Raw genomic sequence first — 20,093 nt, 5'->3', positions numbered from 1 at the left:
TGCACCCCTCTATTGCCTATGACTCGTAGAAGATTGTGTCAGTATACTTAAATCGTAATCATGTCTAAAAAGGTTGAGAACGCACGCAATTTGTACGTATCTCTATTATCTACATAGTCTACCGTGCAACACACTGCTCCCTCTTTACTTAGACGCCACGTCATGGAATTGCGTAAATATTAAATAATACAAGTTACAAGGGGGCATAAAGGGAGGGCAAGTCTAATTTAGCGTTTGGGTATAAGTGTATAAGGCTGAGCGGCGCGGCGCGGCGTCGTCGGTGCGCGGCGCCTCACGCAACACCGGCGCGGCGCGGCAGCCCGCCGCCGCCGCTGACTCATGACTGAATGTTTTTAATAACTTTCGGTGGGAGGGTAGGTACTAGTTTACATACGTACGCTCAGGGATGGAAGACTTACATGAAAATTGTAAGTAGTTGAATGTTTGCAAACTCGTTATAAAATCGACTTAAAGATGTCAACGAATGAGAGTGAGAATTCTGTTAGTACTTATTATCGTTGTTTAATCTAACAATACAAAGTTCAGTTGTCATTTTGCATAACTTCATCATTATACCCAAACATAGGTATTAGCAAGATAATTAGTATGTATACAGACGTCGAGACCCCGCTTCACATTTAATCATTAATTTCGTAGGTAAGGGATGTCGGTGCTACGCCGTAGCTGCGCTACATCCAGCGCTACGAGAGAAAATTTCAAAAGATACTACGTAGGTACGTAGCTGTAGGAATTTTTGTTTGGGTGGGGTGTTAGATTTTTTTAATAATTTTAATTCTCTTTTTAAATACTTTTTTGTCTATTCTAATTGGCGGTTGTACGTATACGTTGCACCAACAGCTGGAAAATGCCCATTGCAATGGATGCTATGTATTAAAGGCTTCGTCTTATTGTTATTTACATCCATACTACTTTGCGCTGTAAATTGTTTTTATGTAAAACATTGTTTCTCAGTAAGCGAATTATGTAGTTATGTGCTTCTTATGAGAAATAAATATATTTTAAACCAAGAAACGAGGCGTAAGAACGTACTCGTATTTAACTATAATATGATGATCATTGTCTTCAATAACCCATAAAATATAATATACTTTCTCAATTCGTCATTCACCATAAATAGATACAAAATCATAAAAACAAACAACGCAACCTCCATTCACAGAAACCTTGAAGCTACCGCATATATTTACAGTAGTATGACTCGTCGAGCCTTCAACCCATCCCCAAAAACAAATGCGTAACGTTTCAGGCGGGCGGTGAGTCATAGCGCCCAGCTTACTGAAACATCCTGAAATTGAGACGCCTCCCCCCACACCACCGTGTTATTCCGTATTATTCAGACCTCCGATGACTCATACTTGCTCTGAAGGAAATTGGACTCGTTAAGGGCTAAGGGTGACGTCGTAAATAAACATGACTGTCCTGAAATTGTTATTGTACTGGTAATAGGTGAGTCATCTTTAATTCAGGCTGTTGTTTTCGTATTTTTTAAAAATATAGTTCATAATGTCTTTCTTCCTATATTCATTACAAAATCTAGATAGAAAAGAATTAAATCTAAATAGAAGTTATATTTGAAATTTATTTATTACGTGAATCGACTGAACAGAGCTGTATCTATTTCCTTTTTTACGACAAAATATAGTGTTATCAGTTTTTTGTAAAACACTCAAGAACTATACTTCTAACTCATATTTTTATTTTAATAATATATGTACTTAATCAATCTTTATCCTACAAAAATATAATACTTACAACAAAATAAAAATAATGATAACTTTATTTATTTCAAATATTGGCGGGCAACGAGGAATCTGTGACGCAGCAGTGATTTAATCTGTCAGTAGCAGTGTGAAGAGTGCGACAGTACTACCTTCTCGCTCACACTCGCAAAATAAAGTTTGAAATTCACAATACGCATGCGCTATGTCCGCATACGTCACTCCATCACCATGTGACACTTCGCTGCCAATCGCCGGCAGTTGTTGCTTGTGTGCAGTCGAGAGCTAACGCACACCAATAAAAATTATCATTAGTTTTGACGTTCACTAACCGAACCGGAGTAGTGTTTCACTACCATACGTTTGTTACTTGAATAATTTTACTTTAAATTATTAAACCGTATTTATCAAAACTAGTGCCGCGCGATAACAATAAAGTGTTTGAGTTCGCGACATAATCTGTGACAAATTCTTGGAAGTACACAACGTCGAGACGAGAGACCTTGATAACTAGTTCCTTGGCCGAGCGAGAGCGAAGAAACAGTTCACAGTTATTATTATAGGATCATTCATGCTGGAGGTACGTCTATAGTTTACAATTTGTGAAGTAAATCGTGTGTGTTTGCAAATCAGTTAATCGGAATTAAGTTTAAAAGTGAGGTTTAGTGTTTCCAAAGTTCATGAAAGTACTCTCTGAAAGTGGGAAGTGTTATGTTTTAAAACGAAACGAGTTATGACGAAGTTAATATAAATGTGCGTTTTGATATTGTCGCGTGCGGAAGGACCGCTGTGAGGTGTCCGCGGCTCGCGGCTTATTCGTACAGTGCCATGGACATCGGCGGAGGTAAACTGTGTACGACCTGCATGTAATATGTCATACTACATTTTAGTTTCTGGCGATCCGTCACTGCACTTAGTTGTTTGCACTTTTTATAAGTTTTACAAGTAATGGAAACGGATCAAATAGTCTATTCTGGTCAATTTGGTGCATTTTCAAGCAGTACTTGTGTAGCTTCTCAATGTTCTAGTTAGCTGGGTGGTTGAGTGTATGTTCTATTTATATCCTCAAAGCTGGCCGCACACTGTGGAATTACATGAAATCTGCTTTCGATGTACGTTTACTAGTTTCTATGTTGTAATTTCAATCCATGAAATACACAATTTACTCTCTTCTTTGCCTCTTCGCACTGCCTTTAACTCTTATTCTAATATTGATTCTTATTTCATTCTATTTTTAGATACAACATTCGTTGACTTGTATAACCTATACATATTTATTTACATTTCTATTATCTGTGGTCATAACCTCAGTCTCAGACATAGACACTAAATACCCACTTCATTAGAAGTTATTCCATTGATTTGTTTTGTTTCTAAATTAATTAATAGGTACATAAATTATTCGCCATTCATATAACCACAAAATGTAATCACTAAAACCTACTGAAATAGCATGTTATGAAATGGCTGTCTGTAAGTGTACTTTACTAGCAAAATGTCAAATTCGGATGGATGACATTTCTAACCTGTTGACAGTAAAGTTTTTAAAACTACCTACACTTCAGAAATAAGTGAAATGGTGAAGAGTTTGCAAATTTAGAATACCTAACTAGTTGTTTTAATTTAAAACATGTGGAGTACAAGTAGAGGTCAGTGTGTATCCTTTGGGAAGATAATAATATTGCAATATACCAAGTACTTTCCGAGTTTTGTGCGAGTTCCTCGTTCAATTAGTTAATATTATGTAAACTACACTTCCTCAACCACTAAGTTAGGCTGCAATCCTACAAAGTTCAAAGAACTCAGTACTTACAATCTAATGACATTGAACACATTCACATTAATTGTAAAACAGTGAATTAATTACTTTTCCTATCACTGGTGTACCTGTACCGCTAATTAAGAATAAAGTTCATTAAAATGGCTAGGTTATGCAAAATGTCACATTATTTTCATATAACAAGCTAGATTTTTTTATTGGCACTGGGTGATGTTGTCTATTCGACAAAGTCTAAGATAAATAAAAAAAAAGAGTTTAGACAAAAAAGGACCTGCTAATGTTTACAGCTACAAAATATTGACAGTAATTCAAACTTTCTTGGAAATCATAATCTCTTACTATAAATTAAACCCCATAAATAGAAAAGCAATGAAAAATAATATATTATAATACATATTTGCATACATACTTACTTGGTTATAGTAAACCTTACTTCTTCACTACAATATTGATTCAAAAAACATGTTTTAAAATATAGTTGTGATTCGCACTGTATAGTTAGTGGTAGTTCATTCTTTTCACTCTTGTCACGAGCATGCTTATCAGACATGACATACCCACATTGTGGCTTATGCATAAATAATAGAAATGTACATAGTTTACAATATCCACACGACCTGCCGGTCATCCTCTTTGGTAGCGGATACAATTTTAATTTTGCTATTTTCATATTTAACAAGTGCTTAGAAATGCTAAGTGAGTATTAGTTATATACATATTTTATTATTTATTTTAATACCTATCTAATACTTTCATCTATTTTTGTATCAGACAAACTAAATCAATTATTATTGTTTTTGCTATGCTTTGTTTGTAGTCTAGTTTCAAATATTTACCTAATTTATATTTTTTTACTGTAAGTAAAGTGATTGTGATTCATCTGTTCTTGCTGTGTCCTATTCTATTTTACACTGAAGGAATTCATTCCGTCATGTCAAGCGTCACATTTGAATTTCCCGTTTGTTGACAAATATTTAATTTTGTTCCATGTATCTATATATATTATAAAAGTAGTAGGTATATGAGGTGTTTAATGCAGCTTCTGACTTTTGCACAATCATGCATCTTGATATTAATTTATATGACTCAAATTTTGGTTTTTATGACAATGTTGTCTTATATTTTGTTATTTTATTATTCTTTTCCTTATTTTCAAAGATTGAAGTGTAGGTACTTATACTTGCCTAACAAACAGTTTCTCCTATTCCAATTATTTTTCACCGATCATGAACAAAAGTGTTACTATATTTTATTTTAATTGGTAAAATTTTGTGACAATCCAAACTTTAATGTTTCTTCGATTTTATTTAATTAATGATAACTTATTTACTGTTGGGGTGAGATAATCATTTCTATGCTTTAACATCTTGTTAGCAACAAGATATCCTCTGATAAACATAGACCTCCCTCAATGACAATATTTTTTTGATTATAAGTATGATAATTAAAATGTCGGCATCACATCGCCTGTTCTCAATGGATCACAAACAAGTTACACAGGGGCATTATATAAAAGGTTATGCACCTTTGCTTTCTCAGTCTGCTAATGTAAATCAGGGGTTGCCAACCTTTTTCTGGTCAAGGACCACTTTTATAATTCTTGTTGTTTTATGGACTACTTTATACTATTACTTTTTTCATGTGGCTCCACACTCTGATTGTCTCATCAAAATCTCTCCTCATAAAAATAGTGACTTTTGAATTATTGAAATTAGTTTCAGTTTTTCCTATCAGTTGTGTCCTTTGATAGGTATCACCGATATTGAGGTTTAACCGTAATATTTATTGGCCAGAGGTGTAATCATGCGTATTTTGTTTTTCATTTTTTGCCTTCTGCGGGCCACGGGTTGGGAACGACTGGAGTAAATAAATGACGCAGTAACTGCCTACTTGTTATAATATGCAATAACAACAGTAATAAATGCGTCTTTCACTCTTCTGAATGAATATCTTAGTTCAAATTGAATAATAAAATCATCAGAAAAATTTATGAGTAGTAGGTAATAGTTAAAATTTTAAATTAGGCACCTAAACGATTATCAAAACTATTGTAAAAGATTAAGGTTTAAGTTTTTACTTTATAAAACCTGTCTATGTGTACCTGTACCTACCATTACCCTGTATAGTTAGAGACTAGGGCCAATCATTACGGATGATATGACTCCAGTTTTCCTGACCAGTTTATAGCTTTTAATTGCGCCTGGTGACTAGTTGCGAGAGCTTGAACCGAACCTGCATTGAGAATAAAGTGTGAGCAATTATATTGCAGTTACACTGCATTTACTGAAATATTATGAAGGATGGCAGATATTACACTGGTCAGGTTAACTTACGAGAAGTTGTCTAACATGTTAATATGTACTTATGTGCCTATCTTAGGTACCGCCAATTAGTTACTGTCAATAATGCAACTTATTATCTTGTAGCTATAAAACGGATAATATTGTGTAGTATTGCATTTAGGTTTTTCCGTTATCTTACTTAGTTAAACTAGTCACTGAATGTGTCGGTCAGTTAATTTACGTTATTCTCACTCTCTGTAGTATGGACTTTTTCATAATTCCTAAAATAACGTTATTTTGGTCTAAAATGAAAACTTAAATTGTTTACTAAGTATTAGTTGCTGATTCCGAATTGCGGATGAACCCGTTAACTAAGATCGAACCTTCTTTCTAAGATGAGAATAAAGTGAGATGCATTTAAATTACGAAATGGGTGTACCCTGTAATCACTTTGTTGCACTGATAACTATGTGTTTGGCGCCGGTTATCTCAGGAACACACTCACTGATAAAATGTCCAATGTCAATCAGAACTAACTGGTCAGTGGGACCCAGTGTTAATCTTAGTTAAATGTTTAGTTGCTATCTTGAAAACATATAATGCAGTCTATAATTTAATAAATTATATTATCATGTGTTACATAATGTAAAAATACTACACTTGCATTAAACATAATTACGTAAAACCTATGTAAGTAATTAGTAGACGAATCGCCTATCGTCATTTGACGAATGCATGCATTCGTCATGGGCAGCAAGTCTTATGATAGCAGCCTTATTTAATCAACAAAAATAGTAACTCCCCCGTTCTCATTCGTTATTAAAACAAAGGGCAATTAATGGCTTTTGCAGCACGCTAAACTGAGCTAAAAATAACTCCAAGGGCATTTTAAATAACGCGAGGGGGTAACCCTAACTTTTATTCAAACTTGAAAGAAATTACACCCTAACCACCCTAGCGTACCTAAACGTATTTAAAAATAAACTGTTTGTTGAATTCCGTTTGTTTATACTTAGTACTTTGTTGGAGGCATGTTATACCGACTTATACCTGTATAAATGTATATTTTCTTACATTAAAATATCCTCTTATTGACTAATGAAGGTATTCATATTTTCCTCATCTCGATTTAACTATTAGAGGTGAGAATATCTTTAAATTTGCGAATATCACATCTCCTTTCCCTTTCCATTGGTTACGCAACGATCACCTTAGTTGGGTAGTGCGACCTGCGCGGCTCATGCCACTGACACTTGTTCAGTGACTCATCTAGACGCTAGCCACGCTGCGTGACACTCACACATGCATAGAAATAAAGAGTACCTCTCTAGCAAGAACGTTGCCACTCACTCACACTCATTCTCAATTTATGCATCGCTCAAAGTCGTATCACTAGTTTATTATTACTTTATTAGCATAAATCCCCGGCGTATCCAACTAAGTTGTTCTTTAGGCTTAAATTGTATTTGTAACTCATCACACAATCATAGAATGCGCTTGCTTATAAATTCTGAATTGTGAGTTAAGCTAATAAGGAGTAATTTGTATGCAGCAAGAGAGCTCTAAGGTATCCAGTATGCATTGCAATAAGGGCTATTTTCTACCGTAGTAACTCGTTCAAGTACTGTTACACTAAACTTTTTATTGCCAACTTTGTAGAATTTCTTTAAATAATAATCAGCAGTTCCTATAATAAACAATGTGTAGAAAAATGTCACCGAAAGAATGTAAAGTATCTTATTAACTCAAAGACGTAAAAAATGGTACCCACTAATGGACCTTTATAGTTAATCTTGATACCATCTAGATATTCCTAGCAAAAAATAAATATAAGTATTTGTCGGGAGAATAAAGAAAGTTCGATGCAACATTTTGCAAACAAAACAAGGAAATGCATAAAATATTATAAATTTTCTTAATATGACTTTACTAACTAACTACTATGGTTGAATAAATAATAGCGGCTTGCGCCTTCCCACGCATGCTACACGAGCATACTCCTAGCTCCCAACGACGAGATTCCATCGAACCAGTTACCAATTCGTGTCTGACTTGATCTGACATCCGCGTCATGTAATTCATTAGCAATCTCATGTCCTCCATAAAGCGAATCTTTTGTTCATTATTCATCATAGCGCATAATTTTACTCGCCAAGAATTTTATTTGTGTGAGCATTTTAATGACATCTAGACGTGAATTGCTAGCGGTTTTTATTAGTCTAGGACTAAATATTCAGATATTTTTTAATAGATAACTACCAAGTTTGATATAACTTTCATTTTGTTAGATAAATTAACTACCTATTCCTTACGGTGTATTTACTTAGATACAATAAAGGATTACTTAGCAAGTTATAATCAATGACTTGCGTAGCAGAAGTCAGTTATTTATCAGAGAGCCCCTCCTCCACCTACTCCGTAATGAAGTAGATAGCGAGATAATACACTATCGCGACTCATAATCTCCAAATCCTTGATTTGTGAGGTAGTGCTTTACAAAAACAAATAAGATAAAAACATTAAATTAACTAACTACTTACCGAGTTGTACAAGTAAACGGATAACTAACTATTTACGGAGCGGTTATTATATTATATAATTTGTGGTTATCTACGATACAAATCATATCCGTAATCACTGACATTGATGCGTAAAAGATCAAGCTACGATTAACTCCTATTAGCGCCAAAAAGTGAACAGATGTGCAATGATTGCAAATTGTTTTTTCATGTCATTGACTCGTATCGCGCACTGCATGCTGCATGCTACATGCGTCGAACAGGTTTCTTGTACTTAAGTTTAATTACCATACTTCGCTCATTAATCTAGTCTATAAAAGGGCTGTAGCATCTTAAATGCTGGCTTTTGACGTCATTGTGAAATGTATGACGTGCGTCCAGACGGGATCGCCGGGAGCTACCGACCTATCTATGTGCTGACGTCATCCTGGTATCGCTCGCGGCCCCGTGGGTGTTTTATTCTTCATTAAATCGTGTACATTGACGTAATGTTGAAACTTTCATTTTGCTTTAATAATTCATGAAGAGTAACTATTTATTGTGTCCATGACGTTGTTATCTCAGTATGTAATCCTTAATGCGAAGTCACTTAGTTATCAATAAACTTTATGAACAAGCTTTTCTTAAAATGCTGTTGATGAATTTATGACAATACATTTTACTATCTAATCAATTGAGACAGTACGGTATCTAAACAAAATGATGCAAAAAGAACATATTTTTTGTAAAAAAAAAATAACTAGTGACTCTTTTCTATACATTATATTATTTTCAAATCTTTAAGCAATGCTTAACTAACTATTTGAAACATAAGAACTAGGTACAGTAAAATCTTTATTTTCCTGACTTTCCTCAACTAATTTTGTGGCCAGTACAACAGTACAAAATATCACAGATTTGTGACTGAAAGTCACCATTTTACACCTTCATTTGCATTTGCTACATTAAGGGTGATTACTGGCATCGCATTCTTAGTTAACCAAATAAATTATAGACAAATGTCAGGTGCAATTAAATTTCTTGGTATAAGTTTTTGTAACCATGTTTACTATTTACAAGTGTATCACCATATCGCCTGTGTAATGGCTGCGTTGTAAACAATACCGCGATAAACAACAATTAAAGGGCAACTGCGCATAATATATTGACAGCTCTCAGACTTATATTAATTGTATTCATCGTAAATAATCAATGCTATCTGTGTCAATTATAATAATCATGCTTCGTTTGTATTATCTTGTTAGTAAATTAAAATAGAGTTTAGTCCTTCTTGACTAGTCCATTTAGTTATGACAAAAATTGTTGCAACGTCACACCTTTTATCCCCGAAAGGGTAGGCAGAGGCGCACATTGAGCCACGTAATGCTGCTATACAATGTACAGTCACTTTTCCCCATTTGTGTTATAAGTCCCATATAATAGGGGGTGAGCCTATTACCATACACTGGGCATAATTCCAGACTCCGTGCTACTACTAAGAAATTTTCGAAAAACCAAATAAAAAACCGGTAATATTTTGCTCGACGCGGGAATCGAACCCTAAACCCCCTTGTCCGGCAGTCACACTTGCGGCCACTCGACCAACGAGGCAGTCCATGCTATCTGTGTTAATTATAATAATCGTACTTTATTTATATTATCTTATTAACAAATTAAAATAGAGTTTAGTCCTTCTTGACTACTCCATTTATGATAAAAATTGATTTTATTATTTTAGAAGCGTCATCGTCATTTCGGACTGTAATCGTTCACTTATGATTATGATTCAACATTTGCAACTAAGTAACAGCTAACTAATATTATTAATTATACCTAATTACTTACGAATAATTAATTAGTGACGTTTACTGACTAGCAAATTTGCGCGGTTTTACCCATATACCAATTACCGGCACTAAATAGACTGTAGTTAGATAACCTTCCTTAGATTTGTCAAATGCAACAAACGCAACATTCTTTCTGAGCTGTCTACTAATTTCAATATTAAATACCTAATCCTCGAGGCCATAGATAACCTTTCGGATGTTTCCTCAGAATCTATTCATAGGAGGATAACTATGTCATTTCTTTTGTGAAACGATTTGTCCAATTACTTTTTCCGCCTTGGGTGACGCAAGAGTTTCAGACTCTTCCTAACTAAAAATTATCCTATTCCTACTTCTACTGTGAGCCGTAGCCCTGGTAACACGTTAGGTTGTCCACAGCTATGGGAATTTGCTTGTTCTAATGTGTAGATTCCTATAGAAAAGAACGAGCCAAGAACTTCGTGGTTGCCATATTTAAATCAGTACCTAACTGCTGGATTACCAAATTATTGAGTTAGTAACTAACTAATTAGAACAGTATGTTTCAGGGATTAAAAGATTATTTAAATGGTGTTATCTAAGTGTTAACTTATTGTGTAACGCAGTGATTACAGGCAAAGTTTATAATTTCCTAATCACATGTTTTAACTGTAATCGGTAATACATTGATGCCAAAATTTAACTAATTCACATATTATAATCTATTTATTTATCGTCATTGTTGCTTTGTCAATAAAACCTTTATTGTACCCATTGTTGGCCAGTCTTTTCTCGCATGGAAACGGTTTGAGCAATAATCACCAATATGACTTGACGATTTCAAAATAATTAGGAATTATCCGAGGTTTCGCGCCCTCATGCATGAGAGGCGTTCGTCTCAAACCACCAGTCACCACGACAGAAACTAGTAAAAACACTAAAAAATTAATATCTACTGCTGAAAAGCACATTTACATCTATATGAAAGCATTTATTTCACCATACAGGCACTTTTGGGATGTCTAAAAGTCGTATATTACTCATATAGGTTAAATAATAAGTAACTCTTAAGTAATAAGTTAGTCCAGTGTTTAACTACAGCCCACACGCTCATAACTACTTAGTTATAACGTAACAAATTCAAACTTAACTACACCAACTTATCCTCATTACGTACATAAGGAAAATGTTCACATCCCGTTATGGCAGACATTTTGTTAAATTTGGTATGGCGTATAGACTTCTCATATTGATAACATTTTGATAAATTATAATTTTGCATTTTTTTTATGAATTTTAGTTAAAGTACACCTAATAGAGCTAACGACAACTCACAAAAAAGCTGAAGTATTTAACGGCTTACGTAACTGTTTGACGACGACTCGACTAGTTTCAAGCTCCGCTAAGGGCTCACAGTCATAAGCAGCTTTGCGCGACACAGGACGAGTACTTTGTCCACAGTATACATGAGTAAGCTATTAATCTAATATGTCTCACGAGACTGTTATAATACAAAAACAACACTATTTTCACCGTAAGGTATCGATTGAAAACAAACCACACATATCTACCTATTCCATGAATCAGTGTTATTTTCTCACACCTCGATATCTCAAGTTGATGGAGAGGTGTCAATAAGAACAGAGGGTGAATCATCATGAGCTTTACAATCTCTCGACTCCTCGAGGCTTGTCCATCAACCATGTTATCCTTAACTCAAGTAGAACATTTTAATCTCATTTTATCTAAGTTGAAGTGTATGACTAACACTTTGCCAAACTAAATGGGATTTACCTACCTATTTTTCGTCTATTTATACCACCTACGCACCTACATCATTTCTAATTTGTTTGGAATTGTTCGCTTCTGGTGTGCAAGACTGATTTATTCCTAGGCATCCATTTATTATAAATAGATGGTTAGGAATAGCAGTCTTGATAAACAACTACAGCAGTTTTAATCTATCTTCATCTTTTCTTCAATGGCAACACTCGGAAGTCAGCTCTTTTGGAAAGTTAGATAATAATATGTTCATTGAAATGCCATTTGCTACTGCAGCCTTTAAAAATTCTTCAAAATCTCATTATTTAGTTTACTGCCTAGATAGAAACGCTGAATGAATCACGGGGATGCATTTATCAACTTAAGCCTAACAAGTTTTTATGTCGATAGCATGCTTTGTATGCACTTGAAAGACCATAAATTAATATGTATCTATATGTTGTACTCGTACATGTTAACAATTCTCAGAATCTCGCCTCGTGCTAATCTTATTTATATCTCAGAATGCACAATGTAATCATCATTATTGACTGAGTTCTTAAATATTATCGTGCACGTTTGTGTTTTGTATTTTTTCTATACATATAGTTACTATCCGAAAATAATATAACTACTGCTACAATGTCTAAGTCTTATTTTTGTCTAACAACGTTGGTATTTCTACTCAAAAATATATATTTTTACCAGAACTACCTATCATGTTTAAAAAAAACTTAACCAGCTTCTCATATTTATTGGCATTGGTGAAATGGTTCACCGGAATTAACTAACTAGTTATATTGTATATCGTCTTTAGCATATCCACCATTTCCCCACCGTCTCTTAGGAACAAGTCATTTTCATACTGGCCAATTTAATATAACTATGATTGGGTCATCACGACTCGCTCAATGTCACTCTTTAAGCGAAGCTACACGAGAAGTCAGAGAATCGTGTAATTGGTACAATGACACATGACAATAACCTTTAGCATAAATAGACCAAATTCGGATTCGGTACAAACAGCAGGGGTTCTTAACCCGGCTGCTACACGTGCCACTAAGTTTTTTGCGCCAACTTATTGGTAAAGAGGCTTAGCTGGAATCTGTTACAAAAACACAAAGCACTGGAGTGATTAACGAGTTACTGATCACTCTAAATTGCTTTTAGAGGTTTAAAAACATCAACAGGCCGTAGTAACGGGTGCTGGTTACTATGCAATACGGAGCATCATCATCACGTGTTCCCACGGTCATTGACGATTGTATTTGAAGAGATATCCACTGTCTTTACTTTGCTTTGTATTCGTAATTGATTTTTTCTGTCTTCCAACACTACAGTTGTTGTAGTGCGTTCCTGGGGGGAGATAAAGTGTAGTTAAGTGCATCGATTGATAAAAATAAAAAATAATTTTTCTATCTAAAACTTTTCTTGTCTTACTCATGTAGATAGTGATCTGTACCTTTTGGATTTGTGATCTTAAAAACATACCTGATGATGTTATTGTGTCATAATTTTATTATAACTTTCGTGAGACATACTAAATTAATTATAATGTTATCGGCTTACTCACGTAACTTTTTAACGAGGAACTCGACTAGTTTCAAGCCATGCTAGAGGCTCATATTCATGAGCATGATTCCGCGACACACGACGTCGCGCTAGTCAGAGTAGCAGCGCGACAATCGCGGCGTCGTATTTTTATTATTTAATACAACTCAGTCCATACATATATCGATGCAATATACCGATTACATAATATACAGAATAGGGAAACAAGGAAAACATTGACATTGCGAACTATATCTTAAAATAAACCCAAGTGTGAATTAATATTAATTTGTTATGGTAAACCCAGTCGTATATGGCACGTCATTAGAAATAGTTTGGAAGTACTATAACTAGGTGTTACTCATAGGCAAGAATTAAGTAATAACTATGACATAGTTATCGCAACGTTTTTATTAGTTAATATGACTTTAGATGAGATACGGACTGCCGGGTTACCGGGACTCCAGCTCGAAAAGCAGGAGTAGGAACAGGGTGGTTTTTAGTCAGTAAGAGTCTGACACTTCTTCTCGCCTCGCCCAAGGCGAGAGAAGGCATTGCATGATTTTCCCCCCTCAAAAAAAATCTTTTTTTATCTGTGTTCTGTCTAGCGGGTTACCGGAGCTCCGGCTCAAAAAGCAGGAGTAGGAACGGGGTGGTTTTTAGTCAGTAAGAGTATGACACTCACTCTCGCCTCGCCCAAGGCCAGAGACGTCATTGCACGATTTTCTCCCTTCAAAAAAAGACGCATGTCTTACGGGTGGAATAACCGATGTTAATTCAAAATCTCTGTTTTGGAACGATTTTTGGTAACTATTAAATGTGGTATTATGTATTCTTAGTTGTCACCAAAGGTTTTGAATAAGATCAATCCAAACCATTTGGATCAAGATGGGTAATTAATTTCGACCGTGAGTATCTCCAGTAAATCACTAGCTTACGCCATAGGACACTTTGTTGCCTCACACCAGCCACTAATCTGGCAATACTATACTCCCTTCTTACGAGATCAAAGCACGAGTATCAATTATGTAATATTTGATATAGTGTGTGTTGTGGGAAAACCGACACGCCTCTTATCTCCCATGGTTAGTCATACGAGATACGTAGAGTATAGACATTACGTGTTATGACGAGTTTCTTACTCCTGATAAAAGGGAAAAACAAATCTTTTGGAGTACTTTGTTACAATGTTTATTGAGGTGATAATCCATTCATAGTCATTCTTTTTTATGGGATTATACGTTCTACGTAACTTGTCTAACTCCGTAATAAGACACGTGCTAACATTATCTATGTATATTCGTATAATGGATTATGTCATTAAAAACTAGTTAATTGGATCTGTTTCTCAAAAGTCATTGGGTGTTAAATGGAATTAAACTCTCAATTAATTAATCACATCCTTTTCAATAACAGTATTCTTTGAATGTGGCATGCGTTAGTCGACATGTGTGAATGCAGATGCAGCATAAAAGTATTGGCAAAGACTATCATGATTCAGTTTTCAACGAAAAATCATATAGGTCCCTCTAACTATAAAACTATTTGTCTGCCCCGAAGATCATTGGACCATGAGTAGTACAGTGGTTGGCTACTAAAATATTAATAGCAGATGATATGCGCACGCGTCGCCTAGACTGCGTCTGATCGTGACGCAGCGCGTGGGCACAAGATAAATTGTCGTACTGACGACATTATGGTGAACGTTACCGAAAATTCACACGTCAAGAAAAGAATAGAGAGTAAGTCTGATATCAAGAAAATATTTTAATAACTGCATATGCTTTGTCTTAACTTCTTAACGTTGAATTTTATTCATTTATTGCACAATGTTCATACATGGAAGCATTACATACTATTAGTATAGTACATGACCCTATTAGGGTTTAGCAATACATCTGTAACTTATTTAGTTTTCTAATTTTAGAAAATAAATACGATTTTAAATAATCAAAGCCGACTTTGGAATTGATGTAACCATTATGTCACTGACCGAATCATACTGTTTAAATTAATGTGTCACTATAATTACCGCGGTTTTGAACTGAATCATGCATATTTAAATTAACTAACTAATTACATCAATACTATGGATTATTTTGTAGTTTAGTGTATCGACAAAATCCGCCCTTAAGATGAATTATAAAAAACGAAACTTTGTTTTGTTTTTTATAATTTCAAACTATTAATTTAAAACTGTGTGTTTTAATTTTGATACTGAGCTGTCCACACAAGACTTTATACTCATTATTTAAAATGTCCAGACACATCCGATTATAATATTTATGTAACGTCATTTTACTGTCTCGCCAGACATTTTCATATTTGTCTCGAGTCCAGTGTCTTGAGAATTGAGATCGAATATTTAATTTTCACTAGCTTCGAACAGGTTATTTTGTACTGCCTTATGTCAATGCATTAATTATTGTCTATGACGTACTTATCCACACGATTTTATAATTACTTGATGATATGCACAGTCACTTTCGCCAATCGCTCGGAAAATATTGGTTTTGACTCATTTACTAAAATATATGGGTGGGTCACATATTTGTAATACTTTTATTTGCATACAGAGGTATACATTGCACAGGCAGTTTATAAATATGACTGCACGGTTAGCGCGATGGCTTGGCAACTGACTGCCGCGCAACGTGTAGCTGGTTCGATTCCCACACGGAACAACTCTTTGTGTGATCCAAAAATTATTGTTTAGGGTCTGAGCGTCATATCTGTGTGAACTTGTATGTTTGTAAAGACACCTACGACACAGGAGAAAATCCTAGTGCAACGTTCAAAAGAAAAATAGTTTAACTACGAGTATAGTAAGCACACATTGTCGCTTTATTTTAAAGTCTAAAGCATTATCGTATTATTGAACACTGCTTTAATTGTTCTAGTAAACGTTTTAAATAAATTATATGCATGTTAACAGCATATTGAATCATTCATTAAATAACATAATGGCTTCTTAAGAACTGCATTTACATATGCGTCTAGTGCTTAGAAAAAATCAGTACGTGGGTAGTACAACCAGCCTATTCTGTAATTGTCAATTCGAAGTATTCGAAGTGAGTTCGATCGCATTCTCGCCCGTCATTGATCGAGATTATACTGACAACCAATGACAAGGTAGACCGTGATCGAGCTCACTTCGAATGTTTCGAATTGACAATTACAGAATAACGTAGCAGGTAAGGGAATGTCGAAAAATATGTTTGTGTAGTTGCAACTGCTTCTGTATACGGCTTAAATACCTTTTTAATTGGCTGGGACTTTTACATGAATGGTTCTATAAAACTGTATTCTGTATTGAATGGTTCGTTTAGTTCACTTTCGACCACTGTACCCCTAATTATGATGTATTCTCGTTTCCTGAGGGCCGAGAGTCGATTTTTACTATCAATATTTCTCCGACATCTTTAATTGATTTTGTCTGGACTTTAAAAGAGACTATGACCTCTTAGTTTGTTTCGGCATTTCTTCTCAGAGTAGTCCGATAGGAAATGTTGTTTGTTCCTCATCTAATTATATAAGAGATTGACATGTAAAAGAGTTACATTGTAACCTATTTGCAAAACAAACATAATTTATCAATGAAATTTTAGTTTCCTCTCGGCCCTCAAAGTACAGCTAGTTCAAAATACCTGCCGTACGATATGTATGTGATTTGACTCGTACTAAGGGTACTGATAACAATGGTTTTGTTATTAAATTGTTATTTTATACGTAATTGGATGTAATAAACTTCTGTTGTCGGTTATGGTATGACTTTTATGACTTCGTGTTTCACATTAGGCTAGACTAGTAACTTACTGTAGCTGCTCGTACCTAGTTATAAGCCATCAAGCGTGGGTGCTTTGAATTTTATTATTTTACTCTCATTTTTTACTTGAAATCTCCTCGTAAAAATTAAGGAATACTAAACAGTTCATTTTTTTACTATAAAGAACTATGTCCAGTGGAAAATTGATCATTAACTGTTTGACTGCCAGCACAACTTGATATAAGACACAATATAAAATACATTGTGTCTCGCGTAGATCTGCGTTTGCGCATACAATGGGTTAAAACGCTTTTTTAATCTTAATTTACATTCATGGTCTTATTTTTTGGCAATAGATCTAAGAGTTATTGCTAGCCTTCAAGATTGTTTGTTTCTTTTATTTTTGTGAGATACAATCATAACTGTATTTATACTTAAGTAGAGTTATATTATTTTATTTTTTTATTTTTCTGTTCTTGTAGTTGTGGGTGCAGTTGATAATAGTAAATGCATAATGCCCTTAAATGTTATGAACTACCATTTATATGTTATGTTTCAATTCTTATTGTTGCTTTACTCTTTTGTTATTGATTGTACTTTATGCTTCGTAGATAGTATTTGTAAATCGCTAATTAATTTTTATTAGTAGTAGATAGAAGTGCAATGTTTACAAACTTATTTTTTTATTGAAATAACTATTTGTACCAACAACGATGGTGATTTCAATAATGATATCATATTTTATTACTTTCGTCATATTTTTATAATAACTTGTGAGACAAAGTGAGACAAACTAAAAATAACGGTTTACATAAATATATTGAGTAAAGCTCTACTACTTTCGAGTCACATAGAGGTTCTTCCTCACAAGCAGCGTGCGCGGACCTTCATCATGTTCATCGGAATTTTCTTTGATTATGTATCAATTGTAACTTAATATTTAATTTGAATAATAAACCTGTATCTTTATTGTTTCTTCTTATATTTAAAGCATAGTATCTAATTTGTATGTTTCTGTCTTTACAGAAAGCGCACTATGTGTAGGCGGTCCCCATAATGAGGAACAACTGAATATTAGTGATGTTTGTAAGTATATTTGATACTAATATCCTATACCCTACCCGAACCCTATTTTATTAGGCCACCATGGGCGTATGACTAAGGCTCACAACACTGGCCTGGTGGTAAGCAATGATACAGTCTACAAAGAAATCATTACTTTGAATTCAGATTCAGATTTCAGCCATGATCGTCCCACTGCCGGGCAAATGCATACCTACCCTCCTTCCACTTCTCTCTATTTAATTAGTTTGAATTAGTCGGTCTTTATTGTTCATTAACCTTTATGGAAAGGCAATTAGTTATTCTAAACTCATGTCACTATCATCATTCATTATATATTATCAAGTGTTAATCAGTTCAATTACGGAGCTTGTTAATTGTTATTGATACTTATATAATACTACATACTACCTATGTCACGAAACTCGTCCATGACTAATTTGTTTCTAGATTTGTTTCTTCGAAATACATATATATCGAGATAATTAATTGTATTCCGTCTCGAACCTGACATTTGTGGCCGAATTGTTTTCAATTCGTGTTTTGAGTTGTTTTTTTATTACATCCTTGTTATGACACATGTCCCCAATGTTTTCCTCTTCGTTTTATTATAACATTCCAAAGATAGTATTCGTATTTATTCAGCATTTGACATGTTGCTATAAAAACCTGCGTGCTTTACATAATATGTGACCCTGTGTGTAAGGTGATTTCCACCTGAGATGTGCTATGAAGCTGTGCTACGAAGATGTAATAGCTAAGCGGTGAAACTATGTGACCGTTTTCACTGACACTAAGCTATGTAGCTGTTCTAGGAAGATGTCGCAGCTCGAGTATTCGATGTATCGATAGTAGGGAAACTATCTATAGCACGCATCTTTCCATATAAAAACATAACTTAGTCTGAGTCCGTTTCCAACAGTGCTAAACTACGTGTACCAATAAATATGATTGGTGGAACCCATACGCATTCAAAGCAACGTAGCATAGCACATCTCTGTTGGAAAGCACCCTTATTCAGTTTTGGATGAGAATTATAGTTGTAAGTATAACGCCCGAATACTCAAACGCTACTCAATTTTAAGTTGTACTTAAATAAACTGCTATCTCTGTCCTTTTATAAAGAATTGATAGTGACAGAACTATATTTGAGAGCGTCTTAAAATTGAGTAGCGTTTGAGTATTCGGGCATAAGTGCGGGCATAACAATCTCGTATCTGATGGTAAAGTGATGTCTGTTGTGCAGTTGAGGCGATCACTTTGGCGGACCCGTCGTTCGACGTGGGTACAGCCGCCGGCATAGAGGACAGCATGGCGCGCCGCGACCAGCCCTACGTGGAGATCGTCGAGCAGCCGGCCAGCAAGGCGCTCAGGTTCGTGCCACTCACTGTCATGGCTGCCTTTTTTTTTGAGGGGGATAATCATCCAATGACTTCTCCCACCTTGGGCGAGGCGAGAGGGAGTGTCAGACTCTTACTGACTAAAAACCACCCCGTTCCTTTTCCTGCTTTTCGAGCCGGAGCCCCGGTAAACCCGCTAGGTAGTCCGCAGCTCCGGAATCATGGCTGCCTGCCAACCTCCATGTACCTAGTCCCTACATATGGCCAACCGATACACTATTTTTAACCGCTAAACTTATTGTTGCTATGAGATAATGGCCTTTCTTGTGTCTGCTTCAATTCCTGTAACAAGCGAAGTGTATTAAAGGATTTATATGTAGGTTTATAAGTAGTTATTGGTTACGAAATCAAGATATATAACATATCATCTTAGGTATTGTTAGCGCTTTAAATAACAGTAACATCATCAGATTTAATTTGATTCAATGCCGCCGCGGCTCGTAGCGCCT

General features: G+C 35.0%; 1 protein-coding gene across 6 annotated transcripts in view; it reads left to right on the top strand.

Annotated features, from left to right (window-relative positions):
* Positions 1 to 1,986: 1,986 nt before the first annotated feature.
* Positions 1,987 to 20,093, top strand: part of LOC118265023 (embryonic polarity protein dorsal) — a 52,264-nt gene continuing 34,157 nt past the window's right edge. The window contains exons 1-3 of one of the 6 annotated variants that reach the window (XM_050706161.1): positions 1,987 to 2,319; positions 18,209 to 18,268; positions 19,491 to 19,617. In XM_050706161.1, coding sequence (XP_050562118.1) covers positions 19,556 to 19,617 — 62 coding nt within the window. In that variant the 5' untranslated portion in view covers positions 1,987 to 2,319; positions 18,209 to 18,268; positions 19,491 to 19,555. Of the gene's footprint in view, positions 2,593 to 3,290; positions 3,389 to 18,208; positions 18,269 to 19,490; positions 19,618 to 20,093 lie in introns of those variants that run through there. The other 5 variants (XM_050706164.1, XM_050706160.1, XM_050706162.1 and 2 more) reach the window with 5 other exon arrangements.

Source organism: Spodoptera frugiperda, chromosome 28 (genome assembly GCF_023101765.2).
Source record: "Spodoptera frugiperda isolate SF20-4 chromosome 28, AGI-APGP_CSIRO_Sfru_2.0, whole genome shotgun sequence".
In the NCBI taxonomy this organism is placed as follows: domain Eukaryota; kingdom Metazoa; phylum Arthropoda; class Insecta; order Lepidoptera; family Noctuidae; genus Spodoptera; species Spodoptera frugiperda.
The sequence above is the reverse complement of the archived record's forward strand: the minus strand, read 5'-3'. Positions and strand labels throughout refer to the sequence as shown.